Raw genomic sequence first — 10,194 nt, 5'->3', positions numbered from 1 at the left:
TGGTCCCAAGCAGAGCCTCCAGGTCACTGATGGCTCTGACCCCAAACACAGACAGAGCCAGGACGATGACCCCAGACAAAGCTCTAGACCAAGTCCAGCCCTACACCATATCCTGGTCCTGGTTATAGACTGAGCTCTAATCTTAAATCTCACTCTGGCCAAAGCTGAACTTTTGGCCCTGAATGGGTCCATTCTCATTTGCCCTGACTGTGGCTGTAGACTGAGCCCTCATCCTGCCCGGACTGGGACCCCACTACTCCACACAAAGCCCTATCCCAGCCCCACGATGAGCTCCCCTCTTCCTTCGCACTCCCTCCCTCAGCTACCTGGTAAACCAGAGAAGAGTAGGATGACTCAAAACCCCAAATCCTCTCTAATGGGCAATCCCCTTACCTGGCCATCCATCTTCTAAAGGACTGTGAGCTGGTGATGGCACTAGGATGATAATGACAGAGCAGAGAAACAGGAGGATTTAGTCTGTGGAATCTATCAGTTCCCTACAGCAGTGGCTCACCTGGGGAGCGGGATGTGAGGGGAGGGCTGGTCCCGGGAGCTCAGCAGGGGGTCTGGAGCTTGGATTGACTGAAACCCCAGCTTCCCGCCACCCCCCACTGTGCCTCCCGCCCCCTCTGGGAAGGGAAATGACATTTCCCCATTTCAGCAAGGGGTGGTGAGCAGGGAAGACTGAGTGCAAAGCCGAAAGTACAAGCAGACGGAAAGTGAAACCGGTGCAGCCCCCAGTATAAGACCCCTGCCCGGGAGATGGCTGGCCACACGGGCTGGGCCCTGCTATGGGCCAGATGGCAGGAGACCTTGGCTGGCGTGAGTTTGAGACCAGGGCTGGGGGCGGCGGGGTGCTAAGCGTGGCTGAGACTGAGCAAGGGATGGGAGGGCTTGACTGTTATGGATGGGGGCAACTACTTGGCCAAGACTAAGAATACAAGATATAGTCGACTGGAGAATGGGAATGAGTCTGGCATGAATAGGGGGGAGGACAGGGGCGGAGGGGCGATGGTTCAGCCAGGGCCGGGCAGAGGACAGGAAGGCTTGACTGGCCTGAATGGAGAGAGGTAGGCAGCCAGTTTGATTAGGACCAGAACCAGGCAGATACATGAAGAGTTTGGTTGGAGTGAATGAGCAGGGACCAGACAGTTTCGTTGAGAACTGGGGCTGGTAGAGGAAGAACAGCAGGAGGAGTTGGCTGGGGTATGGGGCTGGGGCCAAGGAGTCAGCAGCCTAACTAGGTCAAGGGTCTGTAACTTGGAAGGAGGTCCAATCCACAGTTGGTGACTCAAAGAGTCAGAGGCTAGAACCAGAGCCACAGGAAGAGGAGCAGATGGTAGGGCCACAACAGGGAGTAAGGGCTGGAGGCTGGGGATAGAGCCAGGGTCAAGGACCCAGCATTGGGTACAGAGCGTAAGGGAGAAGCCATGGGAAGGGTCTGGAGCTCCAGAGCTCAGACAGGAAGCAGGGGGTGAGTTCAAAATGGCACAGCTCAATTCTGGGTGGGGGTATGCACTTTCCCTTAAAGTAGAGCTAAGAAGAACCCCACACTGCCTGAAGTCTCTGTGATACCAGAGTGGTCTCCAAGCCAGGGGAGCCTGAATGCTGGGGGTCGCAGGCACCTTCCCCCCACCTCTGGAAGTACATTGCCGAATGAAAGTACCCAGAAGTGCCCTTTAGTCTTTATTTACAGGACAATTTGGGGAGCAGAGCCCAGGGATTTGGGATCAAGAATGGACAGGCAAGAGCCATGGAGAGGAGGACGAGCAGAAACTGACTTAGGCTTAGAACCTAGTTTTGGTTTGTGTTTCGAGAATTGTGTAACTCCAGTGATTGCTAGATTTCCTCTCCTTGATGGAGAGACTACCAAATACGGCCCTCTTCCCAGAGCTCCCACCCTAGGGCTCCTCTCCCTCTGTCCAGGAAATACAGGGCAGGAAGTACTTTCAGAAATCAGCTTGTCAGACTCCCCCATTTTACAGATGGGAACCTGAGGCGCAGAGATAAGAGGTGACTTGCTCAAGGGAAGAACCTAGATGAGAAACCGGTTCTGACTCCCATTCTGGGCCCTCCTCCTCTTCCAGGCACACTCTGTTCCTCAACACTGCAGAGTGACCCACCTGCGTTGGTGGTGGCTGGGCCAATCTGTCCTTCTGACTCCCTGGGGTAGAGTCTCCAGCATTGCCCGCCCACCTCTGGGGCTCTGGTTCAGGCCATTAGAGCTGCCTGGCTAAGCCCAAGGAATTCTCAGCCGAACACAGTGTGCCCACTCCAGGGGAGGTAGCTGCCTCCTCTAAGCTCCCTGGGGAAAGTACACAGGCTCTGCATTTGGGCAGATCTGGAATCCAGTCCTGGTTCTCTCCCCTTCTTGCTATGTGACCTCGGGCTAGTTAACTTCACTGAGCCTCATTTTTCTCATCTGCAAAATGCACAGGATAATAGCACCCAGACTGCTACATACAGTTGAATGGTTTGTTCACTGAAAAAAGATACTTGGCTAACAGAGTTAGTGGGGGGATCAAGATCCAGCTCGAGATCTGCTTGCAAAGGTGGGTACTCTGTGCAAAGTTGTGTCTATCTTGGAGAAGAGGTACCTTCCTTTCATTCATATGGAGATGCCATATGGTGTCTTCAATAACTCCCATTTTCTCAGCGGCTGTGCGGGGTCAGTGAGATGGTACACAGGGCTTGCCTATAGCGCAGGCTAGAAAACGCACGTGAGTTCTCAAGCTTTCCCTTCATCCTGGCACCATCTCCCCCCTTCCAGGGCTTGGCCTTTTACTGCTCTCCCTGCTCCTGGCTCGAGCTGGTGTCTGGGGATTCCCGAGACCGCCAGGGAGGTCCCCCCTGAGCCTGCAGGAGTTGCGGAGGGAGTTCAAGGTCAGCCTGCAGCTGGCCAAGAAGCTGTTCTCAGAGGTTCGGATCCAGGCCCACCACTTTGTGAGTCTCCCCATGCAACTGGTTTGGGGGATGGGCAAACCCCCATTCCCTCTGGCCCCCACTAACAGACCTTACCCCACAGGCTGAATCCCAGTTGCCAGGCGTAAGCCTGGACCTCCTGCCTCTGGGAGATCAGCTCCCCAACGTCTCCCTGCCCTTCCAGGCCTGGCACAGCCTCTCTGTGAGTTGGGGGCTGGTGGAGGGGGGCAGGAGAACTGGCAGTAAGGCTGGGCTGGGTGGATGGAGATGAAGTCGGGGATTGAATGGAAAATGGATTTGGGAAGGAATGGAGGAAATAGATCTGGACGAGGTTGAGTATGTCATTGGATATAAAGATACAGCTGGAATACAGAAGTGGTGTGAGAATGAGGCTGCACATATGGAGGATGGATGGGATTGGGATTAGGAGTGGGACTAGGGTAGCAAGGAGGTTGGAGACAGGATAAAAACACAAGCTAGTTGACGGACAGGAAAGGGAATGGTGAAGAAGGGGAGAGAGTGGGGCTATGGACAGGGAGTCATGGGATGGTGGAGATGGTGTTGGCTTTGATCCTCAGCCTTTGAGCCTTCCTGATCCCTTCCTTTCTCTCCCACAGGACCCAGAACGACTCTGTTTCCTCTCCATGATGCTTCACCCCTTCCATGCCCTCTTGGAAAGCCTGGGAAGCCAAGGGGGCTGGACTAGCTCTGAGAAGATGCACCTGTGGACCATGAGGCTGGATCTCCGGGATTTGCAGCGGCATCTCCGCTTCCAGGTAGAGTACCCACCCACCTGCTCAACTCCCAGAGACCAACACACAAAATTGAAGCTCATTGGCTCCCTTTTAAAAACATCCCCTGCCCAAAGGTTGGGTAAGTTTGGAGGGAGATGCTCTAGATCCTCTGTGTGTGTGTGTGTGTGTGTGTGTGTGTGTGTGTGTCCGCGTCCCCGGCTCTGCTCCCTGAATCTCTGCCTTCCCATGGAGTCTTGGTCTGAACAGCTCTGAGGCACCCAGAACAGCTGCTGGCATCAGCAGGGCCTGCAACAAAGCTGGTTCCCTTCTCCTTCAGCCTCTGATCACCAGCTCCTAAACATTTCCAAGGGAAACAGGCACTTTACTCTTAAACAAATAGAAAATGCCAGCAGCATAAAAAAAAACAAACAAAACAAAAAAAAAAAAACAACAAAAAACTAGCTATACCACTTTTCTGCCTGTTTTGTATCCTAAGACGACCCTGAAGAGAAGAACTTCTGGAATTCCAAATGCCCAGGGCCATCCTGGATGAGTGTACCAGCTCCATGAGCAGCATCTTACCCTGTGACTTCCATTTTCTCGAACCAAAAAATCAGGCGGGGCCCCGTGAGATGATGACATAATGGAAGATCTAAAGTAGGGGCTGCCCAGGGAAATCATGATCTTGTGGTCTCTGATGTCATTCTGTACCATTGGGCACAGAAAGGAACAAGGGTTTGCTCCTGGCCTCCCCTTGACCATTGTCTGACCAGTGGGCCTCTCCTGGCAGGTGCTGGCAGCAGGACTCAGCCTTCCTGAGGAGGAGGAGGAGGAGGAGGAGGAGGAGGAGCAGCATGAGGAGAGGAAAGGGCTGCTCGCAGCGGCTCCGGGTGGCCCCTCCCAGACAGCAGTGCAGCCCTCCTGGCCTCAGCTCCTCTACACGTACCAGTTGCTGCACTCTTTGGAGCTCGCCTTGGCTCGGGCCGTGAGAGACTTGCTGTTACTCTCCCAAGCTGGAAACCCAGCCCCACCCGTGGGGCACTCCACATTTGGCTCCCAGCCCTGATGGAGCGACTTCTCAGCCCCATTCCTTCACCACCCTTCAGGACCTGGGGGCTGGAGTCTGGGCTGGCAGGACAGTCTGCATCCAGCTCATTTGCCTTAAACAAGGCAAGGCTCCACCGGCTTCCCACCCCAACCCCTACTCAATAACTTAAGACACCTCCAGTCCCTGCCAGATATTTATTTCTTGGATATTTATTTATTGGTTAGGGAAACGATGGTTTATTTATTGTTTCAGAGCCTGCTAGTTGTCCTCGGGCGAGACCACCTTGCGGGCTGCCTAATAAAGCACTCTCATCTTCCCTCCGAGTCAGCTTCTTTTCAGAGAAGGGGTACCTGACACCCAAAGGGCAAGGGCCTGGGATGGGGTCTATAGCCTCTGGCCACCCTGGACCCCTCTCTGATCCTAAATTCTGGGAGCTCCTGGGCCTACCTTCCTCCAGTCTGGCTACTGGGCTGGTTGTTGCCATAGTAACCAGCAGAGTCACGAGTTTTTGAAAGCTCGAGGCCAGTGATCTGTTTGCCACCAACCTCTGATTGCAAATGGAGCTCCGTAGACCCTCCTGACCCCTTTCCACTGGGCTAGCTCCTGCCCCAGAGGTTTGTGTGACTGTCCCCCAGCTCTCTGAAGTCCTGGCTGGGGACTGGGAGCAGTCAGGGAGGGAAGGCTATGGGGACTACTGTCCTGTCCCCTTGGTCCTCCAGACAGCTGAGGCAGATTAGAAAGGTGGTCGGGACAGGCCATGAGAGGTGGTCCCAGGGGCCAGGGAGTCCGTCACCACATTGCCAAGTCGTGCTCTTCCAAATCATGGTTCTAAAAACGTCTGGCTCTGTCTGCTCCACGAATGACACACGGAGAAACTGAGGCCCAGAGGGTGGGAAGGGTGTATCCAAAGTGGCAGAAGGAGATAGGCCAAGCAGGGTTCAGTGCACCCTCTGAGGACCCTCTGAGCCTCATCCAGGGCCTAGCTCCCAGGGGCTCAGGGCCTTCCCTAGGGTTTCGGTTGGCGCAGTCGGGCTTGCAGTTCCTGCATCATGCCGGAGTGTGCCAGGCCAAACCTGCAGATGGAGACAGATGATGGGAGCCGGTCCCCCAGGGTCTGTGGCCTCCTCCGCACCCCAGCCCCGCCACCTCACTCTGTGCTTACCCACGTCCCAGGGGCCTTCTGGCTGGCAGTGGGGTCCCTTCAGGCTTTGGGGGACTTGGCTCTGGGGGTTTCTCTGGCTGGAGAAGGCTCTGCTCAGGAGGTGCCAGCTCTTCCTCAGATGGGGGGCTGGGAGGCTCTTCCTGCTGCTCTGGGGCTCGGGTCCCACGGAAAGAGGGCCGGGAGCGTCGCAGCGAGGAGCTGCGAGACAGGAGGACACGGCTCCGGGGGATAGACACGTCCAGGAGAGACCCAGGGAGCGGGGCCTGCAGGGAAGGAGGCACAGAATACCGTGGGGCCGGATTCGAGATTCTGCTCTGCCCAGCCCTGGTCCCTAGCTGGAGCTCTCACCTCGCTCCAGCTGTTGAGGGCATCCCCTCCGGCCCCATGCGGCCTAGGCTTGGCCTCTGCAGGCTCCTGGTTTGTTGACTGGTCCTCCTGGCCCTGGCCATCCTCCAGGCCTTCTGGAACAATGTCCTTGGCTTCTGCTCCCTGGTCTGTAGTCACCTCAGCATCCTCCACATCAAGGGGCCTTCGTGCCTCTCCCTCAGGGTGGTGGTCTCCACGCTGCCCCTCCCTGCCTTGCCCCTGCTCCTTCATCTGCCATCCCACAGCCTCCTTTTCCAATAGCATCTGCCCTCCTCGGAGGCTCTCAGCCTCCACAGTGGCCACAGCCCTCTCTGCCCTCACCACCTGGGAGCCTGAGGTAAAGCCATCCATCCCACAGCTTCCTTCTGCCACTGCAGGTTCCCTGACCTCAGCCCACTCTCCCCTGGGCTCATCCTCTCTGGCCTCCAAAGCCTCTGCTTGGCCTTCTCTGCCAGTCACCTCCTCCGCTGAGCCCTCCAGGCAAAACTCCGGCCCACCTTGGTTTTCTCCTGGTGCAGCCTCTACCAGTTCTTCGCCTCCCCCAGCCTCCTGCCTCCCTTCTGAGTCCCAAGCTTCCCCAGCCTCTCTTTTGGGCCCTTCCCCAGCTCCAACAGCCCTTCCATCCAGAGCTGCCATCTCCCTCACTATCTCAGTAGCTAAAGAACTGGCCCCTGGGTCCTCGCTGTCCTGGAGGCTCAGAGCAGTCTCCTCCAGCCTCCAGTCTCCACTGGATGTTGTGTCTGCCCCCCAGGGCACTGTGGCCTCCACCTCCTCATCCTCTGTTTCTCTGGCATCTGACTTTCCCAGTGACTGACCTGTCCCTGCATCTGCCCCGTGCCTTCCACCCAGCTCTTGGCTCTCTGGTGCAGGGACCTCTCCCTCCTCTGCTCCACACCCTGCTTCCTGGGCTTTCTTCCACTCCCCGATTGCCTCCAGGACACCTGAGAGGGTAGACTCTTGGGCTCCCTTGGCCTCCTCTGGTGCCTGGCCTCCTGAAGCCTCCTCCTCCTCCTCTTCAGCACCTGCTTTTTCTTCCTGGGCATCCTCTCTCTCCACACCCATTCTCTGGTTCTCCCAGACTTCTGCCCCAGGGGCACCAGGCTTTACATTTCCCATGTTCCTGGGATCTTCTTCCAGGTTCTCTTCTGTCTCTCTGCTCAAGGCTGAAAGGCCCCAGAGCTCTTCCTCACCCCCCTGTCCTTCCCCAGGCTGCTCTGTCAGGGTCTGGGGGCCTGCCATCAGCTCAGCTTCCTGGCCTGCAGTGACCTCATGCTCAAGGTCACCCGACATCACCCCCTGTGCTTCTGCAACTGTCTGAGCCTCCTCCTCGCTCCTCTCTCCGCTGAACTCCTTCTCAGGACTGCTGGTCTCTGGGGCTGCCTCCAGGTCAGCATCCCCTTCAGCCTCATTTGCCACTTTGTCCTTGGGCGACTCAGCCTCTACTGCCGAGCAACCCTCTTTCTCCTCTCTAGCCATCTCTGCCTGCGCCACCTCCTCCACACTGGCTGGAACAGTCCCGATCACTGAGGCTTGCCTCCCCTCGGCCTCTATCACTCTCTGATCTGCCTGGACCTCAAAGCCTTCCTCTACCTTCCTCTCTGACCCCTGGCCTTCTGTAGCCTCTCTCCCTGCTGTCTGGTCTTTAGATGCTTCTTCCATGTCCTCAGTTCCCAGGGCCTGGGTCTGTTTGGGGGAAAACCTCATCTCAGCCTCTCTATTCTCATCCACCTCATCCTCCTCATCCTCCTCATCCTCCTGGTCTCCCCCGGAAGCCTCCTCGAATGCCCAGGCCTTCCTGGTGCCCTCTGAGATCCTTTCTCCTGAGACTTCCCCATATTCGGTCTTCTTGGCTCCTGAGAGGTCATCTCCCTTCCCAACTGAGGTTGTCCTGGCCTCTCTCCAGCCTAAAGGTATCCCATCCTTCCCCCTACCTAAGGCTGTCTCAGCCTCCTCCTCCCTGCCTGAGGCTGTCTCAGCCTCTTCCCCACCTGAGGCTGTCTTGGCTTCTTCCTTTTCTGAGGCTATGCTCTCCTCTCCCCTGCCTGAGACTGTCTCATCTTTCCCCCTGCCTGTGATTGTTCTATTTCCCTCTCCACCTGAGATCCTCTCATTGCGCTCCCCACCTGAAGTTGTCCTGGCTTCCTCCCAATCTGAGGCTGCGTCATCCTTCTCTCTGCCTGAGGCTGTCCCATCCTCCTCCCTGCCCAAGGCTCTTCTATCTTCCTCCTCCCTGCCTGAGGCTATCCCAGCTTCTTCCCTTTCTGAGGTTATGCTCTCCCCTCCCCTGCCTGAGACTGTCTCATCTTTCCCCCTGCCTGAGATTGTCGTGTCCCCCTCCCCACCTGAGACTGTCTCATCCCCCTCCCTACCTGAGGTTGTCCTGGGTTCCTCCCTGTCTGAGGCTGTCCCATCCTCCTCCTTGCCTGAGACTATTCTATCCTCCTCCCCCACTGAGATTTTCTCCTTGTCCTCCCTGCCTGAGGCTGTCCCATCCCCCTCCCCACCTGAGGTTGTCCAGGCCTCCTCCCTGCCTGAGACTGTCCTAGTTTCCTCCCTGCCTAAGGCTGTCCTGTCCTCACTTTCTGTCCGTGGCTCCTGTGTATCCTGTGCCCTCATGCTTCGACTGCCCCTGAGGACCACCCTCACCTCTTCTTCCTTCCCAGCTTCTTTGGTTGCAGACCCCTGGATCTCCTCTGCAACTGCCTCCTTGACCTGCTGCTCTAATGACTCCCTGTTGTCCCCTGCTACTTTCTGCCCATCAGCACCTACCTCCCCCTCAGGGTCCCTGTGCCAGGTCCACTGTGACTCCGCCTCCTTTGCCACCTCTGGTTTTCCTTCCTTGACCTCTTCCGCCTCCTCCTCCTGTTCCCAGGTTCTCAGTGTCTCCTCTCTGTTCACTTCCTGCTCACTGGGCCCTCGACTCTCCTGGACTTGGCTGCTGTTGTCTTGACCAGCCTCAGACTCTGCCTCGGACTCCTCTCTGGCCTCTAAGTGGGCACTTGGTCCCTGGCCCCTGGCAGCCTTGGGTGCCTCCCGGACCCCAATGTCCTGCCCATCTGCCTGAGACCCATGGGAGCTGCCTTCTTCCCAACCCCAGGTCTGTTCTGTAGCTGAACCTCCCTCCTGGCATCTTCCAGCCTCTCTGGGCCCTCTCAGCCCTCCATCCTCCTTGCTTTGGCTGCCTCCAAGGCCCTCCAGGGCATCCTGGGCTTCCTTCTCTTCGGTCTTCCCTGGCCTTCCTGCAGCCACCTCCCCCAGTTCCTCGGCTACCCTTGCTGCCTTCCTCTCTGCGGTGGGGACCTCATCTCCCATAAGGTAGGAGACAAAGGAGCTGAGGGAGTCCTGGAAGAGAAGGGGGAAGGGACAGAGGCATTAAGGGGAGGCCCAGCCCTCTCCCTTGGGACTTTGGCCCAGAGGAACTCAGGCCACAGAAGGGCTCTGGAATCTGGGAGGGGAAAGAACTGGATTTGCAGGAGGAAGAGGAAAAGGTTAGATTAGGGGTAGGTGGACATGTCTGTAGAGGTCGGAGGATTGAAACCCAGAAACACTCAGGCTAGAAGACTACCTGATCCTGGGGAAGGGATCTCAAGTCTGAGGAGAGTTTCAAAGGGAAGAAGGAAGGTGAGGCCCCAGGGAGCAGAATGAAAGCCTCTGGCATCTCTTTGCCCCTCTCACCAGTGCTCCCCTCAAGGCCTGATGCAGCCCAGGGAGATGTAGCCGAAGGAAATCCATCCTGTCTGTCTCTGTCTGTGTGTCCAGAAAGCTGACAAATGACTGTCCCCACCCACGGAGACAAGCCAGTCTTCCCCAGGGCCCAAGACACTTCCTCTTCCCCTGTGTCTCCCTGACACATCCCCTGTCCAGGCCCTGCCCACCTTCTGCAATGCCTCAGTAGCTTCCAGTCCTGGCTGGGAAATGGGCGTGTATCACACAGAGAGCTCAGGTGCATATCTGGAGCTGAA

At 56.9% G+C, this 10,194-nt stretch overlaps 2 protein-coding genes across 3 annotated transcripts; one reads left to right on the top strand and one right to left on the bottom strand.

The window, feature by feature from the left end:
- Positions 1 to 666: 666 nt before the first annotated feature.
- On the top strand, positions 667 to 5,020 carry IL27 (interleukin 27). 2 transcript variants are annotated; one of them, XM_072836353.1, is made up of 5 exons: positions 667 to 822; positions 2,771 to 2,943; positions 3,026 to 3,124; positions 3,540 to 3,698; positions 4,447 to 5,020. In XM_072836353.1, the coding sequence occupies exons 1-5, from the start codon at positions 792 to 794 to the stop codon at positions 4,720 to 4,722; spliced, it is 738 nt and encodes a 245-aa protein (XP_072692454.1). In that variant the 5' UTR covers positions 667 to 791; the 3' UTR covers positions 4,723 to 5,020. The 2 variants fall into 2 exon arrangements, with proteins under 2 accessions (XP_072692454.1, XP_072692453.1); XM_072836352.1 differs by lacking the exon at positions 667 to 822 and adding an exon at positions 938 to 2,552.
- Positions 4,885 to 10,070, bottom strand: APOBR (apolipoprotein B receptor). Its single transcript, XM_072836346.1, has 4 exons — positions 9,908 to 10,070; positions 6,215 to 9,574; positions 5,867 to 6,129; positions 4,885 to 5,777 (listed from the first exon to the last, which is right to left on the bottom strand). Exons 1-4 carry the CDS (start codon positions 9,962 to 9,964, stop codon positions 5,711 to 5,713), a joined length of 3,747 nt encoding a protein of 1,248 aa, XP_072692447.1. The 5' UTR covers positions 9,965 to 10,070; the 3' UTR covers positions 4,885 to 5,710.
- Between the last annotated feature and the right edge of the window lie 124 nt (positions 10,071 to 10,194).

This window comes from Canis lupus, chromosome 8, assembly GCF_048164855.1.
Source record: "Canis lupus baileyi chromosome 8, mCanLup2.hap1, whole genome shotgun sequence".
NCBI classification, from domain to species: Eukaryota; Metazoa; Chordata; class Mammalia; order Carnivora; family Canidae; genus Canis; species Canis lupus.
Note: the sequence above shows the minus strand (reverse complement) of the source record. Positions and strands in the feature narration are given on the sequence as shown.